The sequence below is a fragment of the Patiria miniata genome, unplaced genomic scaffold (assembly GCF_015706575.1).
Source record: "Patiria miniata isolate m_02_andy unplaced genomic scaffold, ASM1570657v1 HiC_scaffold_9, whole genome shotgun sequence".
NCBI classification, from domain to species: Eukaryota; Metazoa; Echinodermata; class Asteroidea; order Valvatida; family Asterinidae; genus Patiria; species Patiria miniata.
This window is the reverse complement of record NW_024037076.1, coordinates 24,181,503-24,201,574: the sequence shown is the minus strand read 5'-3', so window position 1 is coordinate 24,201,574 and position 20,072 is coordinate 24,181,503. Positions and strand designations below refer to the sequence as shown.

Below are 20,072 nucleotides of genomic sequence, written 5' to 3'. Positions count from 1 at the left end.
GTTCACAAGTCCACATAGTGACTGTAAGACAAACTCACCCATACACGCAAAGCGAAACATTCTGAACGTGTTACTCCTTCTTCTTCTTTTTTAATCAGCACAATATCAAATAAAAAGCTGCTTTTTGGTTCGTACTTTCATGCAAATAAAGCGTTGACAAATTTTTATCTCACAGTTTAACGCACACCATTCATTTACACTGAATTGCACAATGTTGCATAAAAAGCCATTTAATATTTTTAAGAGTTCAATATGCATTTTATTAAAAAAGTATTTAGAAGTGTGAATTCTACACAACTAATGAACTGGAATTGAAATAAAACCACTTCAGTTAAGGTCCGTTTTGTACAGTGGGTCAGCGAAGGAACTGACCATCTTTCGTGTTTGTACAAAAAGTTATTTGCCCAGCAAAACATTTTGAAATGTGAGTTAGTCACATTTCAATTATTTAATCACTTCATGGTCTAAATACAAAGTACCGACACTTTGCAGTATTTCAGGTAACGCTGTCTTTGTTACTGGCAGTAATCACAATTCAAACTCATTCATTTGATATAACCTCTTCGTGACTTTATATGCGTCTTTGTGGATACGCTTTTGAATATGCGGTGTAGTCCTACTATTGTCCCATATATCATAATCACATACAAGCTTTATACAAGTACGGCATAAGTATCGCACACATCGCAGGCACCACATGATCAGAAGTCAAACAAGGCCCGGTGACGTACGTTCATGCAAATGATGGACTATAGCTTTAATTCGAGAGATGAGCAACCGTATATTATGTTCACGTCACAGGATTCATACATGTTCAAACTCGTTTTCGAAACACTGGTTTTGGCTTGGTCTCCGGCTAAAGGCGATTTTAGGCCCCCAACTTCTGGAACTCCAACTACATTTTGGTGCCTGTCAAGCTTCAGGAACATTCAGTCGGTTGATATGAAGCCAGAAGTTGGAATATTTTTATTAAGTTTGCCTCTCAGTGATTCAGATGTCGGAGGCAAAGCCGAAGCAAAGGTTTCGAAAAAAAAAAACAAGTGCAATGGGAGACTTTTGAGACGCTTGGTGACAGCACCGGTCCTTTTCGATTGTTTGCGTCATTATGAACATGCGCGCATTAGCTTAAACAAGACCTAAACAATTATTGAAAAGGACCGGTGTGTTTGCTGCCGCCAACGTCTCAAAAGTCTACCATTCGCTAACAGGTATAGCAAGAGGGCGCTGTTTCATGCTACCGTTATTCACTAGCGGTTGAGTATAAAATTACTAACTAGACTTACACAATAGAAAGAGCACACTAGTTTTATTATTTTTAAGAACAGATCTTACTGGCTTTGATTTTATAATTAAAGTACAGCTGAACACTCTGAGATAAATAGTAAATGACATTTGAGCGGGAGAAGCTTTAGCGCCGTGTTAGTTTATCAAATGTTTAAGATCACATAACATACCTGCACATAGTGCATTCTTTTTGCAGTTATAATATACGGCTTTCGGCCACACAAATTTGTAAGTAAACTAGCGGGATGCCCTGGCCATTTTGTGTCCAATCTCTGTGTGTAAATGTATACTCAAGCACGCGATGCGCCATTTGGTGCCCAATAATTTGGGCCCCCTCATGTCGCAACAATAATACAGTTTCTTTGTTCCTCAAACTCATCCCTAGTACTGTACAAGTGGTTTAAACACCTGCTGGGTGTTATCAACACAGCAATCAAATATTCATATTTTATGGTATTCGGTGCATATACGTTTTCAGGGAACTTTTGAAAGCTTGTTGGTGCATGTACCTGCGCCTCAACACCCAATGCAATCCCAGAACCTGTTACCAAGCCTTCGGACCTTGGCCTGCACCAGCGCGATGCACATAGACATGACAGCCAGTCCGAACAACGCGTAGACGATGCAAACGAAGAACGCATCTTCCTTGTACAGCATCATGGGTACATAATCTCCGAACCCTATGGTGGTCAGGGTGATGAACGTGAAGTAGAGAGCCTCTCCGTAAGACCACTCCTCGATACCATGCATCAGGAAGGCCCCCGCGCACATGTAGCCTGTGATGATGGCTACCACTAGGATCACAGGGGCTTCCATCTCATCCTCAGTGCCTGCTGAACCCCCCTGACCAGCCTCTACTCCATGCTGGGTCGTCACCACCGACATCTCCCCCGCCGACCCGTCCATGTCACCCTTCTCGCTCATGTCACCCTTCTCGCTCTTCCTCTTCGACTGCCCCATCTTGCGCTTGGACGGCTGGTCTTCATCGGTGTCGTACTGGTCCTTCGTGCCCCGTGACCCGCAAGGACACACGGCTTTCCTGATGGGCTGTCCGAGGTGTAGGATCTTGCAGAGCGTCAGGATGAGCTGGGCGAGGAAGCTACCGACCCCTCCCATGTACAGCATGGTCAGTGGGATGCCGAACACCGAGTAGATCACGCAGAATACTTTCCCTTCAGTGGTCACCGGAACCACATCGCCGTAACCTGAAGAAAAGCAAACAATTATAAACTTCTAATGAATGCTTAATGTTCACAATTTTGTATTTATCCTTCAGCTCCAAACCTCCGACGATTCTTAAGGCGGGATAAAAATCTTCGAAAGTCAATACGTCACAAAAACTGAATCAAAAGAAGGGGGCACCACACCTTAAGGACGGTGCTCAATTTAGAGCAATTTCTATGATATTACTCTTATTTTCATTCAACATTTATCCCAAAGATATATGCATTCGAACCCTGTAAGGCTCAAGGCGAGATAAACAACATCTTCGGCAGCGGACACGTCTCTGAAAACCAGCATCCAAAGGGGGCGCCCCACACCTAACCCGCAGTTTTCCATACGGAATGTGCGTCCTTTTAATTCTACCAAAAAGGCCAACAAGAATATTACGCAAACATTTAAGAAAAACGCTGGCAAGTCAAAACGACCTTCGAAAATATGTTGGTCGTTTTTATTTTTTTATATTTTTTTTTAATGTATGTTTGGAATTATAGGAATGAAGGAAAGAGAACTTCATATTTTGTTTCATTACACAACATCTTTGTATTATGTATCATCTTCAAATGATTTTTCTTTAATTCTTGTCTTTTTGCCCCCCCCCCCAATCATTTCCCTTGAAACACGTTTCTTTGATCGTTCTTCTGTATTAATTCATGAGTAATATGTGTGTTTCTTTTTAACTATAGGATGGTTGCATAATGATATGTTAATGATAAAGGTTTGTTAGTTCAAGGAAAACAGTCACTCATTATAAGACACCCCACAGGGAGAGGTAATGAAATCTGAAGTACCGGGCAAAATGAGGTCTCTCCCCTGATTACGACATGTTTGAGAACCTTTAATGACGAGCTGGCCTTCCGTTACCATGGCAAACGGAACAATTTATCGACACAAGTTGATGAGAATCTACAGGATAATTGGAGCAGATGCTCTGTTGCTATAGAAACAAAATGAGTTCTTGCCTCTCGTCAAGATACAAACATCTGATTTAATGAGATAGGCTTAAGTCTTGAGGACATGCGGAAATGTGTAAAACAAGGTTATAATGACATACGCGGCGCAACCCTGATTTGCTAGTGCTGGTAGCCGTATTAAGCGTGTGTATCCTTTGCTACTGCAATTTTCTTGTTCAGGTTTTTCTTTCTAAGAACCTTTCCAGCTTCTTTCAGTCTATCAAGAGATGTTGAGCTGAGGTGATGTTTTCCTTGTGTTTGATCGCTGTGACCCGGGTTCAACTCCTACCCAGGCCACCCATGTGGATTGGGTTTTCAGTCCCTGACTTTCGGCGAGACTGATTCTGCCTCACTCGCGTGCACCCTTTAACTTCGAGAGAAATTAGCGGTGGGGTATAATGTTTGATAAATCACACGAGATGTCTTATTGTCTTTACCCCTGCCATGCTTAAACCGAGCATGACAAGACACCGTCACCCGTCTGGCATTTGAGTTGTCAGACGAGACAGGTGCTCTCATTCCAATCAAGGCTCATTACTCCCAAGGGACTTGCGCCATTAGCTCGTGAGGCCGTGAACTCGCGTGGCCTAGCCAAGTTCACGGAAAGTCAAAAATTAAAGATTAAACAAACAAATAACGATAGCTACCGGACGTTTAGGTGATTTTATCCCGAAAACACTTCGTTTCCCCGTCGTATATTTTGACAAGTGGAGGTAGAGCCCGGCGGACACCTTTCTGATTTTACCGGTTCACCGGATAATCGGGCCATCGCACAGAGGTGTGCGCTGAAAACTCGTACTGATCTGACCTTACACCGGGCGATCGGATAAAATCAATCATGTTTGATTTTTCGCATCCGATTTCACAAGATTCAAAATTGACGGCTGCCATTTTGTCATCATGTGACTGGTCATCATGTGACTGATCATCATCATGTGACCGATTATAGAACGGAATCTGGCATGTGTCCGGGTAACGTTGCAGTAACGGCAACGCTGAAAAAACGTAGGCCTACCGGTAATGGGGTGATCTGCTTAACCGGTAAAATCGGAAAAGTATGCCCTGGGCTTTAGCTTCTTACGGAATTTGGATTTTCTTCTCCGGTCGCCGGTGCCGGTGGTGAAGCCGCCGCGGCAGTAGAGGGCAGTATCAACAAGATTGATAAAAACAAATCTAAGGAGCCTCGGTGTACTCAGACCTGAGGTATTCCAAGCACGCCTCACGCACGCTATATTCAAACTAATGCGCCGAGTCCCAAAGGTACAGTTAGAAACGCCATAGCGAAAAAGCACATAATTTATACAAGCCAATTTATTTCCACGATCAATGTCGATAAGTCATGCGCTTTAAATTTAATGTAATAACAGCAACCTTGCCCGGGTTCATGACATTATGACACATGCGATTTACACGCGGGGTAATGATGACACGCCATTAACCACGACACCATTAGGCGCCAACGGGGCAGCGCAGTCGCTGCAAAAGACTTGGCCATATTTCATTGAGTCGCCAGGCCAAAAATACCGCTTAGCGGAATTCTGTGCTGAGCATGAATCAGCTCAGAAACATTCATGTCATCATCCTTAATTAGTCATGTGAAGATGACCGCATCCCAAGTAGACGGAATACGACAAGATCTAAACAACTCAGACGGTACATCAGCAGCTCCGTGATCAAGTTCTTCAGTAGAATTGTTTGTAATCACATTTGTGCAATATAAAAAGTTTGCCTCATTTTCTTACATATGCTAGGGTGTTTATACTTGCCGGCAGTACAAATAATCCCATTCCTTCACCGGCAATCAAACGGACTCTGACACGTTTATTATCTTAAGATACACCTAATGCGTAAAGGCGGAGTTGGAAGGCAATGGTTTTTGTATTAGATAGATAAGCACGAGTAAACAGTTAAACTAGCAAAGAAAGTACGGCCTCCGAGACACGCGTAACGCATAAGGTGAGCGCTAAGCGTAATTCCAGACATTGGATAATTAAACATATGTTGAAGTTATCGGTTTCAGGGATAGTCTTGGATGTTTCATGACTGGATTTGTATTTGGATTCCCCTAAAACTGTCAATCCCTGACTCGATACTGAGCGCGGTAACTGAGCATGGTCATGGATGAAGCTGCCTACATGTCCAACTTGACCGTGGCGGACATTTTATAATCGACAGCAACTAAAATGTGCCAGTATCCGATATTTCAGAGGGTGTGATTGAGAATACTCTTAGAGGTGGCTGGTTTTCATGCTTCAACGGTCAACCTTCGGTTTCTTGATATCTTTTTCAAAATCGGCAAGGAGATTGTTGTCATGGTAACAATGGATCGATATTACGCCGTGTGTCGTCCGCTCCTGTGCCATCGGATGGCAAACTAAACGTCGCGCCATTATACGTTCACAACAGTTGGTGAACTTTGCGATTTCATTCTACTACAACATAAATTGATTTAATACGTTTGGTCCAATGTGCCTTAGTTTTCTAAACTGCCGTTGGTGGCGTCTGTTTGTAGGGCGAGAATGAGTTAATTGACGGAAATGTCACCCCTACATGCTTCATCTCCTTGAAAGCCTTCGTTTTCGTATTGTCAACAACCGTCTTCATGTACACGTGAAAATTAACGCCCTCGGTAGGAGACCTGGACACTCCAACAACCCGAGCGAGAATGCTGATCAACTCCATCAGCATGTCACCCGCATGCTACTCGCTAACACCCTGCCGCGTTCTTCACACATTATTTTTAATTCTAGCCATTGAACTACGAGCTTACCGACCAATCACTCGACGATATAGATGCACAGAGCACGAGCTTGTTAAATTTAGTGGTCACTTTCTTCCCCAATCATAATTTCAGCCTTGTGGCTTTATTGTCCCTGAACCATCCCCAGTGAATTGGATCGAATAGTCTAGACATATTATATTCTCATTTGCTTAAGAGCAACCTTGATGTTCTCATCTCAATTGCAACCGAATACTGATGCAACATACATGTATCTCGCCTGTTAGCGTGATGAAGTGAAAGTGCAGTGCCCCAGAGCTGCTAGCAACTCAGTCAACCGTGCCTCGCTGATAAAAAAAAACCCACAGTCATACGTATTCAGCTTCAGGCTTAATTAAATCAGTCCTACCGCAACATTTAATGTGTTGATATCTTGTGACAGGACTTTAACTTGTCTTTTTTTCGGCAAACCTAAAAGACTGCTGTAACATCTTTCAACTAGAATTAAAAAACAAAATGCGAGTGCGCAATAAGTTCTGGCCGTCTTGCCTACATGTCTTGAATGAAATCTATCAAAATGATCCCTGTCAGAGCTTTAAAATGCCAAGCCCAAATGCGACGCCGATATGGCACATATGGAACACCATACTTTAGATGTCTACCTATAGCGATTTGTGATAAATACCACCTGACTATAACATCACTGCACATATTTTGACTTCATTTACAAACTTTTCATAAACATCTTTCCGAATTGTTACAAACAATTTTTGTTTTGTTTGCTTTTGTTGAAAGTTAAAATTTGGTACAGTGAAATCCCCATAAGTCAAACTCTGATAACTCAAAACTTAACTCTGCTTAAGTCAAATGTTGAACCTGTTCCCTTGAGGTTTGACTTATTAAGATTCCACTGTAGTTATATTTTGTGGGAAACGTAAGGGGCTTATTTTTTCGTCAATTGTTTTGGTAAATTTTCCTGTGACAGACAGACCGACCGACCACCAAGAAGACATGGAGAAGCTCCTGCCAGAGCTTACTCAAAAATCACTGTAAAGTTGAGGAACCGCCAAGGCATGCATTGCACGGCGTTTAAGCTGGTAACCAAATTGTTCGCTTTTACCTTTTTTTTTTAGAGTCACTGTGAAATCTCTTTCAAAACAAAAATAATATCCAATCAAAGCTCGAGGAAATTAGAGGTTACCGGCGCCGTTGGATAGAAAGGTCATAGGTAGGAGCGAAAACAAAATGTTGCAATTCTCGACAAGTTGTCTGATTATCTTGGACTGGATGCAAGCCGCCTTGGCTAGTCAAGCAAACAGAACGCTACCATTTGGGGCGATTTTATGGCGCAGAAAAATTGTGCTTACCAAAGCTGAAAATTGTGCTAACCTTAAGCACTATTTCACGGCGTGGATGTGACATGAGTATGATCTTCCGTTACATATACCGTCTTCTTAGGCATAAGTAAATGAAGATTTACCATTACTGTTCTTTGCAAAACCTCGATCCCTTGTTACAACTGATAATGTAGTAACCAACGGATAACGTACCACACCAACCGATAATGTCACACAGATTGACCGATACTGTATCAGTTACCGATAGTGTTACAAAAATTGACTGGTAGTGTGGTACCATACCATTTTACTAGGTCCGTGTACATACCGTCCAATCAGTTACCGTTTGAAAATTGTCAAAAGAAAAATGAAAAACGAACCCTTTACCGTTTACTATATTACAATTTTGGTAAAGAAACAGAAAAAGGAAATAGTTTACCAGTTTCCGTTTATGCGTCTAAAAAACGAAAACAGAAAAACAAAAGTGTTGTACCTTTTACCATTTTTGGAATTGTAAACAGAAAAATGAAAAAGCAAACCCTTTTCCAATTTTTGGTTTTGGATTTTTGAACAGAAAAATGAAAAAGCAAACCCTTTTCCAATTTTTGGTTTTGGATTTTTGAACAGAAAAATGAAAAAGCAAACCCTTTTCCAATTTTTGGTTTTGGATTTTTGAACAAAAAAATGAAAAAGCAAACCCTTTTCCAATTTTTGGTTTTGAATTTTTGAAGAGAAAATGAAAAAGCAAACCCTTTTCCAATTTTTGGTTTTGAATTTTTGAACAGAAAAATGAAAAAGCAAACCCTTGTCCAATTTTTGGTTTTGGATTTTTGAACAGAAAAATGAAAAAGCAAACCCTTAACCAATTTCCGTTTTTGGATTTTTGAAAAGAAAAAGAAAAAGCCAACCCTTTACCAATTTCCGTTTTTGAATTTATGAAAAGAAACAAGAAAAAGCCAACCCTTTTACCAGTTTTTGTTTTGAAATTTTTGAACCAAAAAGAGGAAAAGCAAACCCTTACCCTTGTTTGCTTTTGAATTTGTGGAAAGAAAAAAGGAAAAAAGGAACCCTTACCAGTCACCGTTTTTGATTTTTTCAAAAGAAAAAGGAAAAAGCAAACCCTTTACCCGTTTTTGCATTTGAATTTTTGAAAAGAAAAAACAAAAAGGAAACCCTTTGCCAGTTACCGTTTTCTAATTTTAAAAAGAAAAAAAAGAAAAGCAAACCCTATACTGTACACCGCTTTTGATTCTGTGTTCAGAAAAAGAGACAACGCATCGAGTTACAGCATTCCGCTTTTGATGCGTATAAAACAAAATCATCAATCGTTTTCCTTTGTATACAGTTAACAATATGTAAATAAACGCAGCACACTCATATCTGTTTCATTTTGTTTCACTGAAACACAAACAACTAAAAACTAAGATAACATTTTCTTTGCCCAAAACAAAAACGAAAAAAGGGTAACCGAAAAAGGAAAAACGAAACCTGTTACCAGTCTAAGTCCAACGAAACCCGAGTGCGGCCGAGTTCGTCAGAAAGTGTCTCGCGGCTGTTTCCTGTGAAAAAAACCTGTCCACGGGGCATGGCGGGAACTCATGCGCGACCACGGGCATGCACTTGTACGCTAGATGATTCATCTTGACAAGTCGTCATATCGACTTCTGGAAGTCGACTTGGCTAGATAATTCATCTTGACAAGTCGTCATCTCGACTTCGGGAAGTCGACTGGACGAGATAATTTATGTGATTAAGTCGCCTTACTCTCCGCTATTTGTCAACGAGGCGTGATAAATTATCTCAATATATAAATAAGTGGATGGCACTCATGGAGCGCCGTACACTTGTTTACTGTACTTGCTGTAATTGCTCTCTTTAGTACGGCGCTCCATGAGTGCCATCCACTTCTATATTTACTCGGATAATTTATCACGTCATGTTGACATATCGCCGAGAGTAAGGCGACTTAATCACATAATTGTATCGCTAAGTCGACTTACCAAAGTCGACTTGACGACTTGTCCAGATGCATTATCTCTCCAAGTCGACTTTCAGAAGTCGACATGACGACTTGTCCAGAGGCATTATCTCTCCAAGTCGTCTTCCATAAGTCGACATGACGACTTGTCCAGATGTATTATCTCGTCAAGTCGACTTTTCGAAGTCGAGATGACGACTTGCCCAGATGAAATATCTCGCTAAGTCGACTTCCTGAAGTCGAAATGACAACTTGTCGAGATAGATTATCTTGCCAAGTCGACTTACGATGTGGAGATGACGACATGCAAAAATCTCGTTCTGCATGGATATCCCGTTTTTGAAGCACTGTCGTGGATTCTTTCTTGTTCGTCGGTGCATTTGAGGTTTTCCCCACCCGTTCTTATATGAACAATAAACTGGCAGAGGAACAAGAGATAAACTGTAGGGTATTAATTTGATCTGGGTCGAAGTTGATTTGTGTTTTTTATTTTCATCTTGTTTTAAATTACTCCCCCAAGCTTCTGCCTTGTTTTCCCCTATTTATCCCGTTGAAAAGTAATTCACTTCACGTTAAACATTAACAATCAAACTGACTTGATATATCTAAATTATTGAATAGCATTGCTGGAAACTAATACCCGACTCCGAGTCTGAAAATGATATCAAAATGCAGCGTGGAGAGGCAATTAATGGTTGTGTCTCTTTTGTTGATGTTCATAAAACATGCAAAACGTCTGCTCGTCTATTTCCTTTCCACACATAAAGCGGCACAAAGACGAATGATTAATGATGTCGTTAGAGTTGTTTTCATTGAAAAGGTATTGTTGCTTTGATGCAAAGCGTTTGGGTATTATCATCTATGGAGAAGCTCTTAAGCTTGACGAACATGCAACGCATGATTGTATAGTTATGGGAATTTGAAAGGTTATTGTTGGTATAATTATATACGTGCTTTTTCAAAACTTCGATTTTTCTTTTGCGAACGAAATGTAAAAGAATATAATGTCCTGCAACAAATGCCCCCCCCCCCGGCGCTCCCCATTTAAAATCTTGAAATTAACACAAATTTGTCTTTGTCTTCAGTGCCCCAGATTTAATGTTGGCAATAAGAGCTTTTATCAAATCATTTCTCGTAATATATCAGACAAGAGTTCAGACAAGAGTTTTGCTAATTTTCCGATATTCCAATTTAAGCCGTGAGAGTCGTTTTATCTTAAATATGATCTCAATATGATTTAAAGCAAATCTTGAATTTGTAAGTGTCATTTTTAGGCAACATGTCAATAAAGACATTTTTGTGAATTTATGATTGTTAATGTTTAACGTGAAGTGAATTACTTTTCAACGGGATAAATAGGGGAAAACAAGGCAGAGGTGTGATTTCCTACGAAGCTTGGGGGATCGGAGTAATTTAAAACAAGTTGAAAATATAAAAAACACAAATCAACTTCGACCCAGATCAAATCAATACCCTACAGTTTATCTCTTGTTCCTCTGCCAGTTTATTGTTCATATAAGAACGGGTGGGGAAAACCTCAAATGCACCGACGAACAAGAAAGAATCCACGACAGTGCTTCAACAACGGGATATCCATACAGAACGAGATTTTGCATGTCATCATCTCCTCATCGTAAGTCGACTTGGCGAGATAATTTATCTCGACATGTTGTCATCTCGACTTCAGGAAGTCGACTTAGCGAGATATTTCATCTGGACAAGTCGTCATCTCGACTTCGAGAAGTCAACTTGGCGAGATAATACATCTGGACAAATCATCTCAACTTCGGAAAGTCGACTTGACGAGATAATACATCTGGACAAGTCGGCATGTCGACTTATGGAAGACGACTTGGAGAGATAATGCCTCTGGACAAGTCGTCATGTCGACTTCTGGAAGTCGACTTGGAGAGATAATGCATCTGGACAAGTCGTCAAGTCGACTTCGGTAAGTCGACTTAGCGATACAATTATGTGATTAAGTCGCCTTACTCTCGGCGATATGTCAACATGACGTGATAAATTTATCTGAGTAAATAAAGAAGTGATGGCACTCATGGAGCGCCGTATGGAGCGCCGTACTAAAGAGAGCACTTACAGCAAGTACAGTAAACATGTGCATGCCCGTGGTCGCACATGAGTTCCCGCAATGCCCCGTGGACAGGTTTTTTTCACAGGAAACAGCCGCGAGACACTTTCTGACGAACTTGGCCGCACTCGGGTTTCGTTGGGCTTAGACTGGTAACAGGTTTCGTTTTTCCTTTTTCGGTTACCATTTTTTCGTTTTTGTTTTGGCAAAGAAAATGTTGTCTTAGTTTTTAGTTGTTTGTGTTTCAGTGAAACAAAATGAAACAGATTTGAGTGTGCTGCGTTTATTTACATAATGTTAACTGTATACAAAGGAAAACAATTGATGATTTTGTTTTATACGCATTAAAAGCGGAATGCTGTAACTCAATGCGTTGTCTCTTTTTCTGAACACAGACTCCAAAACGGTGAACAGTACAGGGTTTGCTTTTCCTTTTTTTTTATTAAAAAAACAATAACTGGTAAAGGGTTTGCTTCTTCTTTCTTCTTTTTAAAATCAAAAAAATGGTAACTGGTAAATGGTTTTCTTTTTGTTTTTTCTTTTCAAAATTTCACAAGCAAAAACGGGTTAAGGGTTTGCTTTTCCTTTTTTTTTAATTAAAAAAACAGTAACTGGTAAAGGGTTTGCTTCTTCTTTCTTCTTTTTAAAATCAAAAAAATGGTAACTGGTAAATGGTTTTCTTTTTGTTTTTTCTTTTCAAAATTTCACAAGCAAAAACGGGTAAAGGATTTGCTTTTCCTTTTTTGGTTCAAAAATTTCAAAACAAATACAGGTAAAGGGTTTGCTTTTTTCTTTTTCTTTTGAAAATATCAAAAACGGTGACAGGTAAAGGGTTCCCTTTTCCTTTTTTCTTTCCACAAATTCAAAAGCGAAAAAGGGTAAAGGGTTTGTTTTTCCTCTCTTTGGTTTAAAAATTTTAAAACAAAAACTGGCAAAGGGATTGCTTTTTCTTTTTTCTTTTCAAAAATTCAAAAACGGAAATTAGTAAAGGGTTGGCTTTTCTTTTTTCTTTTCAAAAATTCAAAAACAAAAACTGGTTAAGGGTTTGCTTTTTCATTTTCCTGTTCAAAAATTCAAAACCAAAGAATGGAAAAGGGTTTGCTTTTTCATTTTTCTGTTCAAAAATTCAAAACCAAAAATTGGAAAAGGGTTTGCTTTTTCATTTTTCTATTCAAAAATTCAAACCAAAAAATGGATAAGGGTTTGCTTTTTCATTTTTTTGTTTACAATTTCAAAAATGGTAAAAGGTACAACACTTTTGTTTTTCTGTTTCGTTTTTAGACGCATAAACGGAAACTGGTAAACGATTTCCTTGTTCTGTTTCTTTACCAAGATGGTAATAGGGTAAACGGTAAAGGGTTCGTTTTTCATTTTTCTTTTGACAATTTTCAAACGGTAACTGATTGGACGGTATGTACACGGACCACCTACACCATCAGTCAATGCTTGTTACGTTTTCGGTTGGGACCAATAATGTAACAACAATTGACTGATGGTGTAGCACATTTTACTACGCTATTCAGTCAATCTTTTGGTTAGTGATACAGTATCGGTCAATCGCTGTTACATAATGTTGTAGCATCCCTCCGGATTTCACAGGCCGTTCCACCTGATGGACTTTTAGAAACAGGCCACTGTCAAGGAAGTATGAGTGAGATGCCGCGCCTCAGTGATAGCCACTCCTGACACCGATATTTCCTTAATAACATATTTGCGGCTGAGTTGCCACCCTGCATGTTTCTCCACATCGTGTTTCGCTTGACCGAGTGGTCGCCGGTTTTCATGTTTTGGGGAATACATATCGTGCAAAAGTGCGGCACTGAATAAACCGCTGCCTGCAAGTTGAGAGTTTAATTTTATGCTTGGGCAGTTTGCACGTGACGAATACAACACATCGTAGGCTAATGGGAGGAACAGGTGCTGCCGGATAAAATACTGGCACAGTAGTTTGGGGCGACCGTCCTTGTACCAAGGAATATATGTATTTCTCAGGTTTCAATGCGAAAAACAACGCCATGTAATGTTGTACACGATTCATTGATGGCGAGCCACTTACAATTAAGCCTTATCTCCATACCTATTCGACATAAATTTAAAAAAGGACATTCATATAGTCAAAAGACCATTCGCGAATTTGCTATTACCCAAGCAGTGTGGGCCGCATACTGTGAACTGTGCGTTTTAACTTTTATCTCATCGCAAAGATATAAAGGCAAATTTTCCTCTTTCATTGACCGAACAGTCTCCGTTAAAACTTCGTACCAACCTGGTTTACTCGTTCTGGCAATCTTTGTGATTTTTTCTTGGTACGGATGTTTGAATGAGTAAGCAAGACGCTCGCAGGTACGAATCCCATCTTTGTGTAACCTGTGATCTCTCAAAGACAGCCCACTAGAAGACGATACTCGGATGATGTTAGGAGTGAAGGGCAGCATTCCATCTTGTAATTGAGATTTGAATGATAACTGACACGTGGCCTGTTAATGGCATATAGTATTTAACCCTGACTCCTATTGAATGACCGGCGAGACATCTAAACAGATGGTTGTGCAATTTATTCCAGCACACCATAGACCTGGACCTTTATAAATAAACTAGGTGCAGATGGACAGTAGAAAATCTCACATTGCTTAGGGATGATACAGTCCGCCGTCGGGTTTGAAACACTCATGTTTTGACCTTCTGAATCCAAGAAGGGTACACAAAAACTGTAATACAAGAGGCAGATTCTTTTTGTTGTCTTATGGGGCCCAGAAGCGCAAAATTTCAAATTTGAATTTCAGAATTCAAAATCATCAGTAGTTCTAAAATGTGCCTCTTACTTTATTAATTATTTAAACTAAAAAACCTTTCCCAAAACTACGGAGAATGTTAACATCCTTAAAAAAAAAAATTTATTTCTTCAATATTTCTTATATTAATTTCTCCTGACTTATCTTTTCTGTGCTCCATTTCTTTACCATGAAAGTACATACAAGAGGGAACTCTTCCTCATGGCGTATGGTATTTTGTTCAATAACCTCTGGTCTTTTTTTGTAATAGGTTAATGCCAAGAATTGTAAGGCGCCATTACAATCGAAGAGGCACTGAAATTGTCAATGTGCGAACAGACAGAATATATCAGCCGGTTCAAGTAGTTATCTCCGATTACTTCTAATGATAGAAATGCCTGTACATGTACCAATCATTAGCTATATACGCCAAACCTGACGGTTAACATAATATCTCTATTTCTGTCCGAGACACATTCTCAAATCTGGTTCATGCATAAAGTACACATGATTATGATAGGACATGACATGTGTAAATAAATCAGTGCAAGTTCTTGTAGCTATGGAATGCGAGACATTCTATGTGGTGAATGCGATAGAGATAGCATTGGTAATGACAGTATATAGTGAAATGAAACAGTGCGTAGATGACAAACGAACACAGAGAATACCCACACAAATTTGGGGACCGGTACCAATGTTCTCATCATTATTCTTTTTGGAGAACATCTGGGATCACACCACGTCAACTATTCAGCATTCAGCGTTGCATTGATGACGTCACGACCTTCCGAGAGCCGGACTATGCCATGCACGACCTACTTAACTAACCAACCTTCTCCTTTCAGGCAGTAGATGAGCGTCACATATCCCGAAGTGTTTGGCTGGTTACCACTTGCACCCTTTTTTGTTGGTCCTATAGTGCCAGCCTTCAGTCCTGTTTGTGCCTGACTGACTGACTGACTGACTCCCCGACTGTCACTTGTGAATTAGATTTGTTTAAGCCTCAATTTGGCCAAAGAATTGTACTCGAATGGCTACCTAGACCATCTACAGACCAAATTGTTATGGGATCAGCTTTATTATAGGTTTACCTTATCTTGTTTTGAAAATCCGACCATGTATTATATTGACCATTGATCCTTGAAATCATTTAACCTGCTTCGGACTCGAAATTTCGAGGGGATAGACATGTTGAAATCGCAGTGCCGGTCCCCTCCCCCCTCCCCACACAGATTTTCTCACCTCTAGTAATCTAAACTTCAGAACATGGAGTATTATGCTCTGCAATCTTCCCAATTGCCGTTGAAAGGTTCCTGGACTAGTAGTTGCAATTCCGATATGACCGATGGCTTTGAGACGGCAGGCAATTCCACAAATCTAGGTCAATGTGAGGAATCATCAATCGTCGTTTATATCCCTCGTAATGCCGGACGAAAAGGAAGAGGTATCATTGACGTTTGGGCATCGAGTGCCGACTCAAGGCAATATTTTCTCCGACCTTTTCCGGTCGGTCAGCTTGTGGGTTTCGAATTTCGAAGAAAATACGAGCTCATTTGGCGGAGAGTTTATCCCTGGAATTGAAGCCGAGAACAAAATACGCATGGGTGCATTCTCATCACGTTTCAAGCTCCCCGCACATATTCAGTTTCTGTTTCTGTTTCTGTTTTTGTTTCTGTTTCTATAAACGTACAAACACCTAGAAGGTTGTCGACGTACGTTGGTCAGGGTTAGGTGTGCAGCAACTAAATTCTTGATTGGGTTTTGGAAGCCAGGTCTTGAATGTTGATGTTGTCCAGTGCCAGTTTGAAAGTCTTAATGTCAGGTGAAGAGCGGATGTTAGGGTGAAGTTGATTCCATTCTAGGATGGTCTTTGGGTACATTGAGTAACGAAAACAGTCCTTATTTGTGGTGATGACTCTATATGAGAAAGGTCCGGTCTGTCTAGTAGAAACCCCCCTTGATGAGTTGACGATGTTCAGGTAATCTTTCATATTACTCGGTGTAAGCCCATGGGTTTCTTTGTAGAGTGTGACTAATCGAGCTTTGATCCGTCGATCTTGAAGAGTGTCTTGAAGATGCTTGACTCCCTGCTGTAGTCTTGCATAACAAATCTAGCTGCTCTGTGTTGAATGCTTTCAGTGGCACGCCCCATTCCATTCGAAGCCCGTGCCCCCTCCCTCCCCGGACGTGTCCCCACTCAGACTTGGGGAAGGAAAACAAATTAATCTTTTATTGTAAAAAAAAACCGACTGAGTGCCCGCCCATTCCCCAAATAATGCCTCCTAAAGTGCTTGCCACATATTTTCCTGTTGTCATGCAACATTTAATCTATTCATCAATTTTACACATTTAATCTGAATAAAATATGTTAATGGACGGTACGTATAATATACACATGTACCAACGCCACTTACATGGTAATATATTCACAAAGCCTATGCATTTTTTTTTTTGGCCTCTGAAGAAGAACTTGTTCAGTTCGCAACTTTAGGGCCACATTATTTTTTTTTCATTATAATTTTATTATATTTTGAGAAGGCGCAGGCGGTCGAGAAAGATTTAGAGGAGATAGCTTTTAAATAGATAGCTTTTTAATATGTTTTTTAATTCCCCAAGCGGGAACATTGATCCCGTTGCCTCAGCAACATTTACATTGATGTTGACACGGGTAAAAGACTCGAAGATCGGGCACCGGCACCACGGTTTAAATGAGGTATGCTGATTGCCTGTCGTGCTATTTATATGCTTCACGTAGGAAGTGATAAATGGCTGTATATCATGGGCGTCGCCAGGATTTTTTATAGAGGGGGAGGGGGCGAAAAGCACATTTTCCCCCAAAAATCCTTGTACTTTCTCCAGCATATTCTCATTTTATCATTTTTTTCGAGGGTGGGGGAGACATTTATCCAGCACCATTGACACCCTGCACAAGTTCATTTTGTTAAATGTGTATAAAATTAATAGCAAATTTTACGACTTCACGACATCCTCTTTTTCTTTTCTATTTTTTTCTTTTTCTTCCTGTTTTGGGCATTTGCAGGGGGTAGCGTCCCCCTTACCCCATCCTGGCGACGCCTATGCTGCCTCTTAAAAAAAATTAAACATGACAATAAAACCGATGCAAATTTGGAGAAAAGAAGCAGAACATTAAATTGGGTTGGCCTACAGAATTTGTTTTAACACTTTCATGTTCCGAACTTAGGTCCAATTATCGTCAACAAGGCTGAAGGATTTGACATGTGACTTCCCTTTTTCTGAGATCGATACGATGACTTCAAAATAAAATATAAATACTTCTTAGAGATGATCTTACAAAAAAACTGTTAGAAGGATCAGGTGTCAACAGCAGAAAATCATTTTGCGGTCACCGGGAGATGTTTTATAGGCGGGTGTAGGACCACTTTTTGGGCAGTTTCTACTGTACGTTTTAACCTCGAATTCACAGTATATTATTGGTTTCAAGCCTCCTCTGTTCATTTTTTCCCTTTTCTTTCCCTTTTTTTTCGTGGAGAAGGAAGGAAATAAAGCATCCTCTTTGAAGAACTTTCTGAGTGTAAAGTTTAGGGGTCCAAAAATCAATATTAGTTTTTACAACTTAGTGAAATGCGAAGCATAGCGAACAATGTCAGGTACACCGTGTGAGCTACATCCCCATTAAAATTTAGGATGATCAGCCTTTGAATATTTGAATTACCGAGAAGGAGAGGAGTTCATCCTCCCACCCCCATCCTCCCACCCCATCCCCCCTACCGGAGTTCACCGATTTTTGGATTAACTTAAATTTGTCTAGTGCAAGAGAAAGCCTTTTGAGCTAAAGGAATCATTAATGTTATTTCTTACCTATGGTGGTGATTGTTGTCATGCAAAACAGCATGGAGCTCGAAAAGGTCCAGGCCCGTTTGCTCTGCACCGCTTGCATCCTCCCGAGTTTCCACTCCGGCCTGAGACTGCGATCAATCATCTCGTCCACCACTTCGTCCAGCGCCTCTCCCGGGGCTGGCGTGCCGATAACCGGCATAGCCGCTCCCAACATTCCCGCAGTTAGTGGGGACCGCGTGGACTCGTTGGCACCAGGGATCGATTGTGCTTGCTCCATTTTAGTGTTTTTCAGTCTGTCTCTGAGCTGGTCTAGCTCCTCGTTGTACATCTCCATGTCGCTGTGTCCTGCCTCCAAGTAGCTAAAGACAACACCTCCGAAGATCAAGTAGCCGAATAAGATGGAGAGGACAATGATGTGGGGCACCACGGCGCGGATGAACCGCTTTACTACGCTGACAACACCCATGGTCGATACCCGTGTACCTCGGTCTTGCAAAAATATCGAGTTGAACTGATCTGAACTTATTGCAAAGTAAACCAACTCTTGCTAGGGAGAGGTATTTATCACGTCCAAATGCACTCAGCCTGCGAATGATCGTCAAAGTTACTATAGGGCCTAATTAGTCTCCTCCATGATGAATCATTAGTATATGTAGACGTAAGCTCATAGCCTGAAGAAGGCTTGATTAAGGTTTAGGTATAATATTTTGACAATAGTTCAAGCCAAAGTCATCCAATTCCGGGAACGTCATCAAGCTAAGGCCAGCATGTCTGAAATCAAATCATCAAAATTTAAAGCACCCTCTGTCTCCTGCTACTCACAATTAAAACTGTCAAGTAAGTTGCAAGTTCAAGTGAAATCTGACGCTATGGCTCCTGGGAAGGGTACCAGCGGGGTTCCTGCAATGCCCGGGTTGAAGTACTTATCCCCGCTGATGAAGCCTTGTCTGTCGGTGCGAAATTAACCCGTAAAAAGCTAATGACATTTAATAATGGATGATGAGTCGAGGCCTCGGTATTCCACAAGAGTTGAATGTCTATTGCGCTGCGGTCGCATCTACAACGTTCGTCTACCGTAGATAGCTAGAACTATCTGCGCACACACAGCGCGCGTGCTTTCAGGACACCTATTTGACGGGATGCGCACGGCATGCCATTATGTAGCACAGCACGTCACAGCCCACCGCATGCTATCTACACCTCGCGAGCCTATTAACTACGACAGTTTGAAATGATCATAAGCTCATTACGTTGATGTTATGATAGGATGCCTTGAGCAATACGTGTAGGCCTACGGACACAAGCTTACCAAAATTCATGTACAAAATCCAGCAGGAATATTTCATTGGATTTGAAAGCTGGAAAACTGGATTAGGAGTATATGACCAGATGACATCGTCTTTTTGTAGGCAATATAATAAACAGGGGGTAAAAATCGCCTTTCCGAATGGAAACACACAGGAAATCTGAGTTACGAAAATTGCGAAAATTAATTCAAAAAACTTTTCAATAAAAATCAATTACCAGTGAAAGTTTAGCCCAATGCGAGATCCGAAATATATCGCGTGAATGATAACAATATTATTATGGTCGTCCACCTGTCAAGATCATGGATGTCCAGCCCATGCACTGAACCGAAGACAATTAAAAACTCAAATCACAAAACCACGAACGCGTGGCGAGTTCAGCAAAGTACGGCGCAAGACAAAATGGACAAAACATTAGGGATGACTCTTAGAAAAAAAAACTCAACTGCACATCATGACTATTCACCCTTTTCCTGAATTGAGACCCCTGACGTTATTGACCGAGTTTGAATGATTGTTTCAAAATAAATCATCCTGGGATGCAATTATTCCTGCAAAAGATTGATCGTTAGAAAACATCATTACTCCATG

At 40.6% G+C, this 20,072-nt stretch overlaps 1 protein-coding gene across 1 annotated transcript; it reads right to left on the bottom strand.

The window, feature by feature from the left end:
- Positions 1 to 176: 176 nt before the first annotated feature.
- LOC119721102 (TWiK family of potassium channels protein 7-like) lies at positions 177 to 19,267 on the bottom strand. Its single transcript, XM_038190996.1, has 2 exons — positions 18,196 to 19,267; positions 177 to 2,489 (listed from the first exon to the last, which is right to left on the bottom strand). The coding sequence occupies exons 1-2, from the start codon at positions 18,638 to 18,640 to the stop codon at positions 1,801 to 1,803; spliced, it is 1,134 nt and encodes a 377-aa protein (XP_038046924.1). The 5' UTR covers positions 18,641 to 19,267; the 3' UTR covers positions 177 to 1,800.
- Positions 19,268 to 20,072: the final 805 nt, after the last annotated feature.

What these genes read in the sequence shown, in the direction of transcription:
- LOC119721102 (XM_038190996.1), bottom strand. Translation starts at nt 18,640, where the DNA reads ATGGGTGTTGTCAGCGTAGTAAAGCGGTTCATCCGCGCCGTGGTGCCC. An exon ending in GACAACAATCACCACCATAG is followed by an intron (nt 2,490 to 18,195) that starts GTAAGAAATAAC and finishes GCTTTTCTTCAG; the next exon opens with GTTACGGCGATGTGGTTCCG.